Source organism: Phallusia mammillata, chromosome 1 (genome assembly GCF_965637545.1).
Source record: "Phallusia mammillata chromosome 1, kaPhaMamm4.hap1.1, whole genome shotgun sequence".
In the NCBI taxonomy this organism is placed as follows: domain Eukaryota; kingdom Metazoa; phylum Chordata; class Ascidiacea; order Phlebobranchia; family Ascidiidae; genus Phallusia; species Phallusia mammillata.
Genome location: NC_137252.1, coordinates 32604904 through 32622017, shown reverse-complemented (window position 1 = coordinate 32622017; position 17114 = coordinate 32604904). Strand labels below are relative to the sequence as shown.

Genomic DNA, 17114 nt, shown 5'->3' with positions numbered 1-17114 from the left:
CAATTAATACAGGTCTCTTTTCACACAGTTTAATGTTCTTACAAAGTGTTTATTTCAGTTAACAATGATCACAGCTCACACTAAACATCTTGTGGTTTTGCTAAAGGTGTATTTTCGCTTCTTTTAAAGGCCACATAGTGATTTATAAATTTAGCAAATGCAGAAAAAAAAGCAAAAAAGGAGGACATGTCTTTAAAAAAGATGGTAGCCCTATTAGCAAGAGGTTACGATACTGTTTGCATCTGCACTAAAAGAATTGACTAACATGGTGGACGCGCTGCCTGAATCGTTGTGGCTTCTGAGCTAAAATGTAAACAAACAAACCATTTGTCACAAGACTTGGAAAATACAATGCGACTGTAACTGTGTAACAGAGCATCGTAAACACACCGATGTAGGTTTTTATTGCTTGGTGCTAATGGTGCAAAGCAAGTTATGAATACCTTACTCCTATTCTGCTGCTGTGGTGTTGCATTGATTGGAAATGCAGGTAAATTAAATGTGTGTTTGTTTTGTAAAGAGCGTCTTGCAAATTTGACTTCATTTCGAACCTCAATTAAAAAAATATCAATATATTGCGGTAAACGCACTTTGCAATGTTTGGCCAAGTATCTTATCTTTTCAGTTAACCCTTGCTACATTAAAAATTTTAAAGCCTTAATTTAAGGAACCTCTAATTTTTTTAGGTACACTATTCATGGTTTTGAAGTATCTAAGCAAAAAAAAAATCAGAGCCAGTATTATTTGTGTAAAACATCTTATAACCTGATGATGACAATAGCACTTGTTCGAAACATAGTCACGTTTTACACAAATATACTGGCTCTGATTTTTTTGCTCTAATATATGTTTGATTACTAAATTAGCAAGAAGAATGAATATGTTGTTACTGTTTATTGCGTGTTTGTTTGTTTAAAGTTTGCGATTTTTTATTTTAGCATCAGACAATGACTTCGCATTTGCCTCCTACTTCCAAAACAACATGGTGTTGCAGCGAGAGCCCCATCAAGCAGTCATATGGGGCTACGGTACAGTTGGAGCTATTGTAAATGTTTCTATCATACAAGATGTGTACTCAACCAAGGTTAAAGCTGGTCCAAATGGAAAAGGTGTTTGGTCAGTTACGTTTCAACCACAGCCAGTAGGTGGCGCTCAACAAATCCAGGGAGTCCAGGATAACCATGGGCTACTGAATTGGATTTTGTTAAAAAATGTTTTGTTTGGAGATGTCTGGATCTGTTCAGGACAAAGCAACATGCAGTTTACTGTTTCTATGGTCAGTGTTTTAGTTTTATTCACATTTATGAAATGATTGCTAATGTTTAACCAACAAAATGTATGTCTTAAATTTATTGCATATATTTTGATAAGATAGTACAAAGACTGTGTCACCTTTTTCCTAATTTTATGTTACAGACAATTCCTGTTATACGTAAGTTTAACTTGCTAAACTTTTTCTTGCTATTAAACACATTATGCAATTATCCAGAATACTTTAATAAAAAGACAACAGTTGAAATTATTCCTGAAATAATATGTTCCCCTTCGAATATAACATGTCAATGCTATTTTACTAAAACAAACTTGCCAGCTAAAATGTCTCCTTTGTTAGATGTTTAATGTCAGTCATGAGCTTGAAATTGCATCAAATTATCCTAATGTCAGAGTGATGACTCCCGGGCAAAATGTATCGGACACTCCTTTACATGATCTTCTGTCAATTGAACAAGGCTGGTCTGTTGCTTCCAAGGGTAAGTAGTTTGTCATCAAGTTAGCTAAATGTGGTTAGCACAACCACTTTGTGTTTACAGGCTTGTTTGCATGGGTCTCCAATCTTTAACTATATGCAAAATTGTAGGGGCAACCTTTTCAGGTTTAGAAACAAGCATTCGGTCACACCCTTTTTATGTTTTTAAACCATTGTTGTAGTGCATGCATTTGAATGGGTGTCTGTTATAAAAATGACATATTTTGGGTTTACTCGTTTGAACGATCTAACAATGCCTTTCTTACAGTTTAAAATAATTCAGATATAATTATGTTATCACACCCGATTTTTGGGAGGTGTAACATAACCATGAGGGATATTGCTTTAATTACACACTGATACTTTTTTGCATTGTGTGAAAAATAACTTTTTAGGTAGCACTAAACTTAAATAGTGAACACATTTTGTAAAAGTATATCCTATACTGCACAATGCACATGTATATTTTATACTGTAACCTAATTGGTAAGGTTAAGGGTTAACTTCTACCTAAAGTTTAATCTACATTTAGAGTCTATTGGAGGTCCGAATGACAAATACTTTTCTGCTGTGTGTTGGTTATATGGAAGACATCTTAACGATGTTTTGAAAGTCCCCATTGGACTTATTGCATCAGATTGGGGAGGGACACCAGTGGAAACATGGTCTTCCACTGAAGCATTAACACGATGTGGATTGGATAAAAAGTAAGTTTTCGTGACTTTTTTCTAAACCACCTGCCTAAACAAATTTAAAGAACGAATGCAAAAAAAGCTACTGCTTTTTTTATTGTTTTCAAATTTTAGGAAAAACACAGCATTTATTTGTATATATTTTAGGTGTGCTTAGGGATATGGAGCTTATAAAACTAAAGAACTACTAACTGAATCAATTTGCCTTGCTTACTTGTTTAGTTATAAGAAAAAGGCAATTTTTAATCGATTGTGAGGAAATTTTTGACTAATGTTTTTGCACAATTGCATTTAGGGATTTCAATATAACTGAACATCCAACTTGGACAAAAGTTCCAAACAAAAACAGTGTGCTGTGGAATGCTATGATTCATCCATTTCTAAACATGACAATTAAAGGAGCCATCTGGTACCAAGGTAATATAGACTTTAACTGTCACTTCTGCATTTCAAATTAGCCAACATGAAATCTAAAAGAAAATTATTTTGTTTATCATGCACTGCACTACTCGCATTCAGTGTTATTTACCCTGATGAAAGCAACCTGTATAGGACGTCGAAACATCGTCAAAAGTTCAATCAAATACTGCTAAAAAGATTTTAAAAGGGAATACATAGTATATAGTGTAACTGTGTAAACTAAAACATTAAAATACAGAGACTGATTTAGTGTTTTTACTTCAAAATTTTCTGCAGTCATAAATTAATGACCCTGAATTGTTGCTGTCCTTTGCTTTCCTTACAAGAAGACTTCATCAATAAGGAAAGATTTGATAGAAAAACTACTTATGTTTTTGTGATTGGTGATATATATTTGATAATTCGAGAATGAATACTTACACTGCAATTCAAATCTATCATCAGGCGAGGCGAACGCTGAATATCACGCTGATAAATATGCTTGTACTTTTCCTGCAATGATTAGTGACTGGAGATGGAAATGGTACAACTCTCACAAACAAACTGATGTACTATTCCCCTTTGGTTTCGTTCAGGTTAGACTGCTTTCCAAACTTTTGTATGTATTTTAATTTGCTCTAAATCTTAGACACTAAATCTTGTGGCAACCATATGGCCATAGTTTATATCAGGGGAGGGAAATCTGGGGCCTGTAGTCCACATACCTGTTTATTGTGATCCACATCACAAAAAATATGCAACATTTCATCGGTAGTGCAAACCAGAAGTGTTGATGTATATGTGCTCCTTTAGAATGACTTATTATTACTGGCCAATTTACACTCAACATTCAACCATATTATTACATTAAACTTTTTTTCAAAACAGAGTTTTTTGGATACTTTATTACCTGTTAGTAACTTTGTGCAATTCAGACAGCTCACAGTGCTATGTAGTAGGGATCGCCCTAGCTGAGCCAGAACCCGAGTACTCCTGTACCGAGCAGTAAATTTGCATATTCATGTCCTGCTAACATACGAAACTATTGTTCGAAAGGGTATCCAAGAACAAAATAGACAGTTTTTTAATGTGTTAGATGTAAAAACATGTACTTCTGGGGCCTGTACAGCTTAATACACCACTGGTGACGTAAGGGACCCTACGAAACTAACATGAAATTGGGAATCTTTGTTACGTCACAATGCACCGAGCATTAACGCCAGGTGCTCGGTGTTTGACCAAACAGAACATTTGCAGTTTAGACCCATCTCTACTAAATAGGCTCCCCACTCTTGGTTTATTGTATCATTTGCCGTAAACATTGTGGCCTCTATGCTAAACAATCACACTGTACAGTACTGCCCTTCATTAATTTATCTCACCCTTGGTAATATCCATCTCAAATTAGGCATTTTTATTTTATCAGCTTGCCACCAATAATGTTACTGACGACAGTAGCTTTCCAAAAATCCGTTGGCACCAAACTGCAGATTATGGTTTTGTTCCTAACGAAGTTATGCCAAATACCTTTATGGCGGTTGCAATGGACCTTCGAGACGATGCATCACCCTTTGGGGCAATTCATCCCCGTTATAAGGAGGACGTGGGCATTCGACTTGCGCTGTCAGGATTGCGAATAGCTTATGGACAACAATATAACTCTGATGGCCCCATTATAAGGTCAGCTGTACGTACAAATGATGGGCATGTCGTGGTAAGCTATCCTCATGACCAAAGCCTGGTTGTAACCGACCAGAAAAATTTTGAGGTGGGAATATTTGTATAAAACCTGCACATATTTCACATAAAAACAAACTATTTATTTTTCAGGTTTGCTGCAGCTTTTCAAAATGTAACGCTTACGATCCTTTTGGGTCTGCAGATTGGGTTTTAGCACCAATTGCTTCGCACAGCACTCATACTATTACCCTTGATGCCAAATTTTGCTCAAACAAAGGAGGGAAACCGGTGTATATGCGCTATGCTTGGGCGTTAGAACCTTGCCAGTATAAGCAGTGCTCAGTATATAATGATTTAGGCTTGCCTGCACCGCCGTTTGGATTACTAATCACTGACTTTTAATAAAAAAATATGTTTGAAAGTACCGTGATTTTTTGTTCTATATGAGCATGTCGTGAGCGCTGGTCTGCATCAACGCTTCAGGGCTGATCCAGCTATTCATTTGTGCCTTTACTTGTTGTTTGAATTTAAAGCATTTGAAATTCATCATTTTGTGAAAAAAAATCTTTATAAACACTTTTGTAGTCTTACAATTTTTCTTCAATGCAAAATTTTTGCCTGAAAACGAATTGTGTGTGTCTTTGTGATATTTTTGATGCAATGGGTGCTGTTCCATTTTCATGTGTTGATATATATATGCAGCTTCGTATGAATGTACAGAGATTATGCAATTTTAAACAATGATATGTGATTTGATACATTCAATGGACCTCAGTTTGTTTCCTTGGTGACAGGAACATTATGGCAGGGTTGGTAACATAACAATCCCTATGTCGGAAACAACTCGACGGATCAAATTACCAGCAGACCTATTGTTTGCTTTTCGGTTTTACCATATGTGCACTAATAAGATAACTTTTGAGTTATTTTATTTGAAACATCTGAAAGTCTGAAACCCCAATTTTAATACCAGTACCCAAAAATACACTTCAAGTTTTTTCAATGTGGAAATGTAAAATTATTCAAAAGGAACGCTTAGATCAGGGGTGTCCAAACTGCGGCCCGCGGGCCGAATGCGGCCCCGACGGCATTTTAGGTGGCCCGCGGCTGTTTTTTTTAAATTGTGTTGCGTATGGCCCGCCATAGTTTGGAACTTTGGATTAAGTTTTTGGGTTTTGGCGACGCTACATCACGCAAAAGCTTTCCATGGAACTTCATTTAGCCTACCGGTAAAAAGGGAGGTGCTGACTCAACAAAATTTCCTTAAATCCTGTAAATTTGTAAATTAATTCTGAAAAAACGTTGGCCCGCGGGTGTCTTTATCTGGTAAAATTTGGCCCCCGTTAGAAAAAGTTTGGACACCCCTGACTTAGATTTAGGCCATTGTTTATCGATTGAGTTGAGTTTATTTCGCCAGGTGAAAGACAACATAGTAACACAAATCACAAATGCACTAAAACCCGTAAGTGATCGCTGTGGTCGCGTATTTGGCTTTACAAAGTTTTTACCTTACGGTTTGTGCGGCCTACATTTAATATCATACCGATGTTATTTCCACAGACCTACTTTTAAGTTTAAGCTAAGTTTCTTTGTATGTCGGTTTTATACGTCAGCATACGCTCCGTTGAGTAGTTTTTGCGTGACGGTATTGCACACGTTTTATCAGGATTTTTAAACAGTCCAATACTGTTGCGTTTAGTTGTGTCGAGTTCATTTGCTTCGGCAAAAAGAAAACAAAGTGACTTATTCTAATGCAGGGCTTCTCAAACTGTGGGTCGCGACCCCAATTGGGGTCGCGTAATATAATTTTGGGGTCGCGAAACATTATGGGTTATTATGACAGCCACAATAAAGGGTATACGTGCGTACATTTATTGTTTAAACATCATTCCCGTGTATTTAAACTGATATAAACACATTTTTGTAGAACTTAAAAGAGTGTTACCAGCCTAGTAGCCATGTGCGCCCGACTTTTTTATGCCTGTTGTGTGCAAACAATGCGAAAAGCAGATACCACAAGCGTCACAATATAGATTATGACGTCATAAAAACTAAGACTGTCAATCTATGTATTAATTTAGGCTTTTTAGGCGCCATTAGATGGTATATATATAAACTACAAGTATTTCTTTACATCATACCCATCAAGGGGTCGCGTAGAAATTTCTGTTTTAAAATGGGGTCGCAGATCAAGAAAGTTTGAGTAGCCCTGTTCTAATGGAAAGGTCGTCTAAAAACTCCTTAGCAAGACTTTGCAGGAGCAGCAACACAAGTTTGTGTTGCAGTGGAACTGTTTTATCAGTTATCGCCACTAGGGCAAAACAAATTAGTGAGTTGCTGCAGGAACTGCTTTGAAAAAGTAAATTTGTTGCAATTGTTTCACAATTCACATTTGCCTCGATATTGGAGTCAAAAAACTTTATAATGCAACTCCTAGTTTTGTATGTAAGTCTGATCCTACATATAGCTGCATTTTGTTCAGGTATGTTACGTATGTACAACTAAAAATACGATTTTCTATTTCCACTCAAAATTATAATTTTAAATAATGATATTGTTGTTGCTTAGTAAAAAAGAAATTAAAATGGCAGCATAAACCGAATATTTGGTGTTAAACTTTTGTGTTTGATCATTTTTACAAAATAATATCAATTAGCATCACTGGTTAAAAAAAATCGGTGCTTAGTTTTTTTTAATTGTTTTGTGGTAAAACTTTTAAATCTTACACTGCTTTTTTATGTGAAGGAGATGACTTTGCTTTTGCCTCCTACTTTCAAAACAACATGGTTCTGCAGCGAGAGCCCCAACGAGCAGTCATATGGGGCTATGGAACTGTTGGGGCATCTGTAATGGTTTCACTCGATTCAGACATATATATGACCACTGTAACTACGGGTCCCAATGGAAAAGGAATGTGGGTGGTAAAGTTAGAACCTCAACCTGTCGGGGGCCCAAGAGTTTTAAGTGCTGTCCAAAATGCTGATGAAATATTTAACGCTGTGATTTTGGAAAACATTTTGTTCGGTGATGTATGGGTTTGCTCAGGACAAAGCAACATGCAGTTTACTATGTCACAGGTAAAGTTTATTGATAGATTTTGAGTTTACATCTCTTTAGCAAATACAGTAAACCTTTGTTTATCCGGTCTTTGCCTAATTCGGACAAAACTCGAGGTACAAATAATTTGTAATGTGGTAAGGCTTGAACTAATCAACTTCACTTAATCCTATCTTAATCTGGACAAATTTTTTGGTCCAAACAGTTTGGATTAACTGTGGTATACTGTGTTGAAACTAAACTATGGGACCGGGACTGTCACACCAAACAATCATTTTTTTGAAACAGGTTTTCAATGCAAGTGCTGAGTTGGAGCTTACATCAAATTATCCTGACATTCGAATTTTCACTGTGGCTGAAACTGAATCGGAAACAAGCATGTATGATTTAATGTCAATTGAAGAAAATTGGTCAATTCCGTCAAAAGGTAAATTAAGATCTCTATGCCAGATTTCAGGCATAAAATGTTGCAATTTGTAAATATGAGATTTTCAAAATCCACCTTTTTGTCAATAACCCTTTTATGACTAATATAGAATGGCAATTTTTTTCCTATTACAGAATTTTGATGACTAATGCACATTTTCTGATGTCTTCTACGTGTAGAAAGAAGCATTCTGTTTCTATATTCATTTGTTCATTTTTAGAGACTGTGGGCGGACCTGTTTGGAAATATTTCTCGGCAGTATGTTGGCTTTTTGGACGGCATCTTTATGATGAAATACAAATACCAATTGGACTAGTTGCATCTACTTGGGGAGGAACACCGGTGGAAAGTTGGTCGTCCAACAGAGCTTTACAAAAATGTGGATTAAATGCTTAGTAAGTGTGTTCTTTAATAAAATAGCCAGTTAGTACTAACTGTAAAATGAACACTATCATGACCTCAAGGTTTAGTTTTTAGTCATGGCTGTCCAAATAACTAATCGCTTGCCAATATGCAATGTGTGATTTTAGAATGGAAAGTGTAACTTTAGCAGAGGGATATTATTAAGTTTCTAAATAAAAGTAAAAAAAAACTGAATGCATCAGCTGTTAACAAATCACCTTTATCAGTACTAATGATCTCTAACATTTTAAATTTTTTGCGTTTCATATGCTGGCATTGCTACATGAAGGTCACATTTGTAATTAGTATCCAACCCAAGTACGTCAAGCAATTGTTAACTGTTAATCGGAAACCATATCAAGCACAATGTCAATTTGAGGCTTTGTCTTTTGTTAGCTTTCTTTCAGTTTACTTAAATGCACCAAGGGCACAAACAAATTTTCTCTCTTAATATATTGTACTAAAAACATTGCCTGGTTATCCTATTACGCAACCATTAATACAACCAAAGCTGAAATTTTATGTATTCTTTTTACACAAGTGTTTAACTAAAATAAGCACTTATTTTCTAATTCTCTAGCCATATGCGTGTGAAAATCACTTTAAAAAACCTTGTATACGTATTTACAGTGACACAGAGTATGAAAAACTGATGGAATACCTGAAGCAAAAAGAACATCAAATGTTGAAAGAGAACAAAAAGTTTAAAATAAACCCAAATGAAAACAGTGTGCTGTGGAATGCTATGATCCATCCCTTGCTTAACATGACTATTAAAGGAGCAATTTGGTATCAAGGTGACTTGGCAAATATATTTTTGCATATGTCGGAACAAAACTAAAAAATATTGAATTATGATTATTTGTGTGTTAAAATGTATACTCCTGATGTGTGTTCGCCCACTTTTACAATAACATTTTCTAATGGGTGACTTTTTGCCCACAAATCTAATTTACTGTATTGCATGACTAAAGTGAATACTACTTACTACCCAGATGTAGAAAAGGCCCTATTTTACTTTTTTGTTGGAAGATTGTTAATTTGGTCTTGTTAAAAACCCTTTTTAACAAAGCGACAGTGTTCATAAATCGTTCAAAAACTAAAAGCAGTAAAGTAGTGTTTATAACAAGTAGCATATTTTTACAAGCCTCACACTTCACAGGTGAACAAAATGCAATTTACCACCCTGACAAATATGCCTGTTCGTTTCCTGCAATGATAACTGACTGGAGAAGATCATGGTATGAATCACACCAGGAGACAGACTCTGAATTTCCGTTTGGTTTTGTGCAGGTATTAAATCTTGTATGCTTTTGAATTAAAATTTTATGATTTGTGTGTACTTTATTATTATGAATAGCACCAAAACATGCTGGAGCTTTATAAAACAAATTGGCACAAATATGTATGTACACATATGGTGTTTGGAAAATCGTTAGCGTGTTAACTAACTAATTTTAGGTGCACGCTTTCCAATCAGTACAGATCAAACGCGGTTCTACAAATATTCCAAAATTCATTGTGATGGGTAAAACTGCTTGCAGTGACATATAGCTTAAAAATGTGCTTCATATGTTGTCTAACATACCCCAATTTTAGCATTTAACCTGAAAGCATTAAATTAGAATATCATGTGACTGAACATTTAACAGCATGTTTATATGTTTCACTGAGTTAAAATCACATCTGATAAGTATTGTTACTTCTTGTTTTTTGACATTTAGTAGTTTTGTAATGATTATTTCTTATTTTTGACCCAGTATTTGCATAATCAGCCTACCTTCCTTGTTTTTAGCTGGCTCCAGTGAATGAAGATCATGCACTATTTGCTAACATTAGGTGGCACCAAACAGCAGACATTGGTTATGTTCCAAACTCGATTATGCAAAACACCTTTATGGCCGTGGCAATCGATTTACCTGATGATGACTCCCCATATGGAATGGTTCATCCTCGTGACAAAGAAGATGTTGCCAAACGACTTGTTCTCGGCGCTTTTAATGTCTCTTATGGATTAGAATACAACCCACAGGGTCCTATCATTTTGTCTGCAGCAAGAACAGCTGACGGCGAAATTGTTGTCACTTACCCTCAAGATCAGAAACTACAAGTTCAAGAAGCTGGAAACTTTGAGGTTTTTACTTTGTTTGTGTGACTTTAAAAACTTAAATACAATTGCACAATACAAGTACACTTTTTAAACAGTTTTTTGACATTTCTCATTTGTTATTGGCAGAAGATTCTTGCAACACTCATTCAGTCACAAAACAATTTCTGACAGGACAATTTCACTGGTTAGGTTAGGTTTAAAGCAAGGGTGTGTAACATTTTTCGCCGGTGGGCCATTAACCAATTTCGGACATCAAGCGAGGGCCATACATTTTTTTCATGTACTCAATGAATTTGAAATTCTTCCACAGCAAGCACCATAGAATGTTGCAAGAATCTTTTAAATCTTTTTTTTTTCTTTCGTTGAACATAATAGAGAGTTTTGCCGCAATAGAAGAATTCCATTTTCTCTGAATGAGTTTGTTGGTGAGGACCACACTATATAGCTTGGCAGGCAGTGGCCCGCGGGGCGCTTGTTGCACACCCCTGGTTTAAAGTAAAGATACGTTTTTTCTTTAAAATATTATCATGTTATTTTTGCAGATATGCTGCGACACAAATAAATGTGACCCAATGGACCCCAAGCCATCTCCCAAGTGGTATTGGGCCCCAATTCTATCCCATACCCAACACACAATCACTCTTAGTTCCAAGGGCTGTGAGATGATAAAGGCAAAGCCACAGATTCTCCGCTACGCTTGGGGCCAAAGACCTTGCGACTTCAAGTCCTGTTCAGTGTACAACGACATAGGGTTACCTGCACCACCTTTTGTTATGGAAGTGAAGGATTTGTGAGATGGTGTTCAAGCTTTCAAGAGATTATTCCATTTTCATCCATATTTCCTGGAGATAATGAAATTTGTTTTTTAATCATAAGTTTTGCCAACCTACTGTTTTTCCTTATTTTTAGTGTGTTTTTTGTGATAACCCAGAGTGTAAGATTCTGTTACATTTCATAGTATGAAGTTCCACTCTGCAATGAAAAGTTTTTTGTTTAAAATTGTAAAACACAGAACAGCTAAAATGTTTCTTCTTGTCAACAAAACTCAAAAAAAAAAAATTCAAACAGGTTACTGGTTTAAAAACCCTTGTGTTATTAGTTCAAAACCTTTGAAAAACAGTTAAAAATTCTCACTTGTTTTGTAGTTCCTTACTTTTTGGTCATTTTTTATGGTCTTATTGTTTTGAAATTATGTATTTGTTTATTCTACTACTGTTATTTTATGACATTGATTGAACAGGCATTGAATTCAGCACCAAAGCTTTTCGTTTCTATTTCCCAGTTGACATATTTTCAAACAGTTTTCATTTAATTTTATTACCAAATAAGGATTTTGTGTTGTGCAACAAACCGTCTGAATATCTTCATTGTTTTGTGCCTGAAATGCCTTTTTCAACAGGGTTTCCAAAATGAAATCCAATATGCACTCTTGTCATGTTTGAAAATGTGTCTTTTCTAAAATCATCCGTTCCCGATTTTTCGCAGCAACTGACACGTATCATGCAATTGTCAAAGCACAAAATCCAAAAGCTTATGATTTTGTTGACTTCAGCGACTGAATCAACACAAACACTCGAAATACATAACTATGCATTTGATGATTTCCCCAAAGCTTTCAAGAAATGTATTTTTTGCAATTTCTACATTCTCAGTATTTCAGCTTCAACTTGAGTGCCGACAGTAGACCTCATGCAGTCAACACGAAAATAAATGGTTCCATTTTCGTAGCAGGGGAAAAAAGTCAGGATGAAGTTCGAATAGAATGAAATTTAATTCAAACCGAATCTCACACTTTTCGGTATTGTTTGTTAGGTTAAGTCTGTAACTATTGAATTCGTCAAGTTTGTGGTTTGATATCGAAAAATGTTACGGAAAATGAAACAATTAAGTATAAAAATGTAAGCGGTTCAAAATCCCTTCACATTATTCACACAAAGGAATGTTTATTCCAATCAAATAAAGGCAAATAAACTCAGTACAATAAATAGATTGAAGTACATTTAAATTTTACCCAAACTTTTTTCTCTTGCCACGCGATAGTTTTGGTCACAGAAACTTTACGAATCAATTTACAAAGGTATTTTTTTGCTAAAGATGTTTTTACATTTTTCACCATGAAAAGTCGCACTCGCAGTGGAAAGTTCCTTTATGGCGTCACGAGTTTATGTCATCTTCTTTGACAACTTTGTCCTCACAAATTTTGAAATGTGACAGTATCGCTGTTATCATTTCTTTCACTGACTCGACGTTTTGGTCCATCGAATAAACTTTTTGGTTCATCGACTCGATTTTCTGGTCTACCGACCCGACTTTTTGGTCTACCGACTCGACTTTTTGGTTCATCGACTCGTATTTTTGATCCATCGACTCGACTTTTTGGTTCAACGACTCGACTTTTTGGTCTACCGACTCGACTTTTTGGTTCATCGACTCGACTTTTTGCTCCAACGAATCAACTTTTTTGTCCAGCGACTCGTATTTCTGGTTCATCGACTCGACTTTTTGGTCCAGAGAATCGACATTTTGGTCTATGGAATTGACTCGTTTTTCGAGTATCTCTTGTTTGTTCTGTAACAAGGGACATGGATTACAAACAAAAAGCAACTGACAACATAGACCTAAATTCATTTGTATGTTACCCACCTTTTCAGGGTTAAGGGCTTTGTTGATCGTGGAGCGATTCAAGTTATCCACCGAAAACAGCCATTGTATGAAGGCCGATCTTTTGCGGTATTTGTCTGGGTAAAACCAACAATATTGTCGCTTGAGTCGACGTCTAATAAATTGTGGTAACGAATACTCCACGTCTAAGGTGAGTTTCACCTACAAAAACATAGTTTTTATTTTATTCCTGTACAAAAAAACAGCGACGCAATAGCACTAAAACAATCATCAAGCTGGAAATGTCTGTGCAATGTTAAAACGTTATGGAGCGCATTACAGTAAAGAACACAATTAGTGGATTAAGGTTGAACGCGCTGATGCTGCACTGTATTTGATTGTTTTTTTTTTACTTCGTGGATAAATGTTTGGTTTTGTTTACAAATTTCCAGTTATTTCGGTGTAACATTGTTTTTACATTGTAAGTAACATCTTTACCTTCATTGCCAAATATTCGAGCTCTGCATTCTTTTGTACACCTTTAATGTCGTCGACTGCAAGACCGACCTGCAATAGATTGAGCCACACATTTGACTCATATTAGAAACGTTGTGTAACAAGTTGAACTAGCACAAGGGTTGTTAGGCTCAGATGACGACAACATTTGCATCAAAATCAAACACATTAGGTGGTGAAAGTGCAAGATTATTTTTACAGTTTTTACCAGTAAATTCATGATGATGATGCTCATTATGATCAGAAAGATCACGAAGAGGATGTAAGACACAGCTCGGTAGTTCACCTGTGAAGGAAGATAATGATTAAATTGTGACATAAGTAACAGAATCACTATAAACTGCTTGCTGTTTTGTATCATATCGTCGGTGGGAGGGCCCGAAGACACAATGCTCCGCCGTTGAGCTGCCTGCTTTCTTGCAAGTCCGTTGAATCATTCGTGATTTGATTTTTTCGAGTTGGAAAATTAGTCATTAGTTTCACCGGGTTGGAGAAATGTCGCTCAAATTTCTTGCTCAGCTAACAAGTGGCACGCGATTGCTCTAACCACTAGACTAGGCGATCAAACTAAAGCAGGATTGGACCAGCAAGTTTTTGTATTAACGCACCAATCTTGAAAATATTTACTAATACATTCCGTGCAATAATCACTAGGCATTATAAATAACTTACTTACAGTGGAAACAGTTATTGTGTGGTCGCTAGCAGCGGTCTCAATTGCCGCAACTTCAGCTACAAAAACGGCTTCAAACTGGAATTCCCCAATCATCATAAGTGAAGTCTTGATCACCGCGTTCCACCATTCCCGAAACGCATACTACGTAACAAACATTGGTGAAATACATACATCCAGTGGTGGGATTCAGCTGGTTCTCATCGGTTCTATAGAATCGTCTCACTACATTTTATGAGATCAGCGAACCGATTAGAATTACTGGTTACTGTCAATAGACTTTTTGTAACAGAACCGGCTGAAAAATATGACTTTGTGATAGAACCAGCTGACAACAAAATTGAATCCCACCACTGCATTCATCTATCTTGGTTGTGATCAGGGATGTTCAAGTTAGAATAACTGGGTATTCTAGAACAATTGTTTCGAATCCTGAACATCGAATCTAGTTCTTATTTCACTTTTGATTTACAAATTAAAAAACTAACCAACACCAAAAATTCACTGGGGTAAAATTGCTCTAAAACAAATTCGAATCCAGTCAGATTCGAGTCCAACTTTGTCGTTTGTATCAGGTAGTAGAACCGATATAAATTTGTGCACTGTGCGTGGGTAAAAAAGCAAACGTATGCGTAACATTTCTACGTGGACTCGGTATTCTACTTTAAACATCCCTATTTCTGACGTCATAAATTACATTCAATTTTGAAAATGACTATATGTTCGTAACAATCTCACCCACTTGGTTTTGTAGTAAACAATGGAAACTGAACGCAAAGCCCAAAATGAAGAGAACAAAAACGACGAAGAATTCAACAAATGTCCGAAGAACATGGTTAAGCATTAGAACATAAATTCCAAACGTCGGTACGTTTCGCACAAACATGATTAAAACCATCCACGATAGAAAAATACAGATGGCTCCAACCTGCCATTGCCAATCCTGTGAGCAACAATAGTACTTAAATTTACTTTTGTAAGTTGTAATTCGACTTTCGGCGGGTTCACCATTGAGCCTTTGTAGCTCAGTTAGTAAAGAGTCGCGAGACCTGGAAAAACTCCTGTCGTGGATTCGAATCCTACGGCAGGCTAGATGTTTCTAGCCCAGGAATTGCCATATGTAATGCTTGGAATACCGGATTGCTGCGGTATAACGCCTTCTATAGACCTGGCGTACTATTATTTCAACTAACTGTATCAGGACTGTGTGGGCATTATTCTATATTTATAACATATGTAACTTTAACCAGGCATTTTGGCATTTGTTTCTGAAGTCAGTGCTTGTTAAATACTTTTCGACATCCTGTAATTTAGACCGCAGTTGCCCCAACCTACATGTAACGGCCCTTTTGAACATCCATCAAAATATATATTCTATTCAGGTCTTCCTATGCAATTTACCTCTTTTAATGACGTAAATTTAAATTTAGGCACAAAAGGGGTGCACTGAAAGGTTTAGTTGTTGGGTAAAGAATTTCACTTTGTCTTGTATTTAGATAACGGTAATAGAAACGTAATTATTTTTGCTTTCATCGACTCCCTAGGAGCAATTGGCCCAGTAAACTTTAACAAAAGTATTGTTGGATGTATAAAAACTGATTGATCTCTAAATGAGTTTTAGGCATGTGCCTATAATATTCGAATGGTCAAAAAATGGGGTCTATCACGAACGAAATATAGGAAACCTCGGTTAATCCGGATCTTCATCTATTTCAGACAAAACTTGTGGTGCAAAGGATTTGTAAATCTGGTTAAGCTTTAACTAATCGAAATCGGTTAATCCAGATCTTTTCCCAATCCGAACATTTTGTTTTGGCCAAACGGGTCTGGATTATCTAAAGTTTACTCGCTTTATAATAACCTCGATTAGTTAAAGCTAATATAATAACCTACCTCTCTTACACCGACGTAGTTCGGTCCGGCTGAACTTGTGTCGGAATAAACAGTGAGAATCGACAGACTGTAAAGCGAAACTTCGAGAAGGTTTGTGAAACTCAAGAAGTAGGAAAACTTGCAAGAGTAAAGCTGGTAGAACTGTAAACGACAAAAGATGCATAATTTTGTGACAAAAAAATAAAACATTTTGAAACAGCGGAATCAGAAACTGATTAAAATCCATCAGCAGCAGAGCTTAACTGACGATTATTGTTTGCATTCTTTATCCAACAGCATCAAATCCTTACTTTAACAAAATCAATTAATCAATCCATTTCCGATAGTGGAATATGCATTTTACTAAATGGCATCTTTACACTAGTCACACAAGTCTGACTGGGTATTGGGGTTAGGTTTTTTAACAAACGGATTTGATTCGTGACCGACTTCATATTCTGTAGCCTGTTAATTAAATTACCGAGCAAAGTAGATAGTTGCTGGACTTGACCTCAAGCCCAACAGCCCGCTAGGGCGTGTTTATGAGCCTTTGTCTATTATTGTCCATTGTGTATGTCTTTTTATGTATATTCTGTACAGCAGTACTTTGGACTGTCATGTATATGCCTGTCAATCAAGGTTTCTGGCCTAAATAGGCTTCTAAAAACGGTTCGGGTTCGGGCCCGGCTTCGGGCTTGTACTAAAGGCTATTAGAAGTTCGGGCCAGCTTACAACTCTGAGTCATACAATACAATGTTGGTAAGGAAAATCAAAATATAAACGTTGGTTGTGAAGTAAATAGATTGAGAAAACCCGATTTAAATGAAAGTTCTAGCAAGAACACTTTTCCGAAAAAATAAAGAAAAATTGTCACCTCTTTTACTAAATTGAGTGCTGAAAGGATAATGACAAAATACTTGGCCGCTCTGGTCCAAAAG

The 17114-nt window shown here is 36.2% G+C and overlaps 3 protein-coding genes across 4 annotated transcripts; 2 read left to right on the top strand and 1 right to left on the bottom strand.

The window, feature by feature from the left end:
- The first annotated feature begins 247 nt into the window (after positions 1–247).
- On the top strand, positions 248–5287 carry LOC145232073 (sialate O-acetylesterase-like). Its single transcript, XM_080096577.1, has 8 exons — positions 248–490; positions 939–1276; positions 1613–1751; positions 2280–2454; positions 2735–2856; positions 3304–3434; positions 4265–4606; positions 4669–5287. Exons 1-8 carry the CDS (start codon positions 436–438, stop codon positions 4918–4920), a joined length of 1554 nt encoding a protein of 517 aa, XP_079952703.1. The 5' UTR covers positions 248–435; the 3' UTR covers positions 4921–5287.
- A 1353-nt stretch (positions 5288–6640) lies between these two features.
- On the top strand, positions 6641–12112 carry LOC145209113 (sialate O-acetylesterase-like). The gene is made up of 8 exons (XM_080079360.1): positions 6641–7000; positions 7264–7595; positions 7864–8002; positions 8223–8397; positions 9035–9201; positions 9567–9697; positions 10200–10538; positions 11057–12112. The coding sequence occupies exons 1-8, from the start codon at positions 6943–6945 to the stop codon at positions 11306–11308; spliced, it is 1593 nt and encodes a 530-aa protein (XP_079935486.1). The 5' UTR covers positions 6641–6942; the 3' UTR covers positions 11309–12112.
- LOC145209115 (transient receptor potential cation channel subfamily A member 1 homolog) lies at positions 11730–17114 on the bottom strand. Of its 2 annotated transcripts, XM_080079364.1 has the most exons (8): positions 17051–17114; positions 16198–16338; positions 15047–15247; positions 14308–14448; positions 13840–13917; positions 13614–13682; positions 13158–13337; positions 11730–13082 (listed from the first exon to the last, which is right to left on the bottom strand). In XM_080079364.1, the coding sequence occupies exons 3-8, from the start codon at positions 15200–15202 to the stop codon at positions 12669–12671; spliced, it is 1038 nt and encodes a 345-aa protein (XP_079935490.1). In that variant the 5' UTR covers positions 15203–15247; positions 16198–16338; positions 17051–17114; the 3' UTR covers positions 11730–12668. The 2 variants fall into 2 exon arrangements, with proteins under 2 accessions (XP_079935490.1, XP_079935491.1); XM_080079365.1 differs by lacking the exons at positions 16198–16338; positions 17051–17114 and having other exon boundaries at positions 15043–15199.

Excerpts from the sequence above, each read along its gene's own strand:
- LOC145209115 (XM_080079364.1), bottom strand. The coding sequence starts at position 15,202 with ATGGTTTTAATCATGTTTGTGCGAAACGTACCGACGTTTGGAATTTAT. Across the intron at positions 14,449-15,046 it reads ATTGTTTACTACAAAACCAA|TATGCGTTTCGGGAATGGTG; the intron begins GTGGGTGAGATT and ends TTTGTTACGTAG. Across the intron at positions 13,338-13,613 it reads TCGAATATTTGGCAATGAAG|GTGAAACTCACCTTAGACGT; the intron begins GTAAAGATGTTA and ends ATGTTTTTGTAG.
- LOC145232073 (XM_080096577.1), top strand. The coding sequence starts at position 436 with ATGAATACCTTACTCCTATTCTGCTGCTGTGGTGTTGCATTGATTGGA. Across the intron at positions 1,752-2,279 it reads CTGGTCTGTTGCTTCCAAGG|AGTCTATTGGAGGTCCGAAT; the intron begins GTAAGTAGTTTG and ends ATCTACATTTAG. Across the intron at positions 2,455-2,734 it reads CGATGTGGATTGGATAAAAA|GGATTTCAATATAACTGAAC; the intron begins GTAAGTTTTCGT and ends AATTGCATTTAG.
- LOC145209113 (XM_080079360.1), top strand. The coding sequence starts at position 6,943 with ATGCAACTCCTAGTTTTGTATGTAAGTCTGATCCTACATATAGCTGCA. Across the intron at positions 7,596-7,863 it reads TGCAGTTTACTATGTCACAG|GTTTTCAATGCAAGTGCTGA; the intron begins GTAAAGTTTATT and ends TTTTTGAAACAG. Across the intron at positions 8,003-8,222 it reads TTGGTCAATTCCGTCAAAAG|AGACTGTGGGCGGACCTGTT; the intron begins GTAAATTAAGAT and ends GTTCATTTTTAG.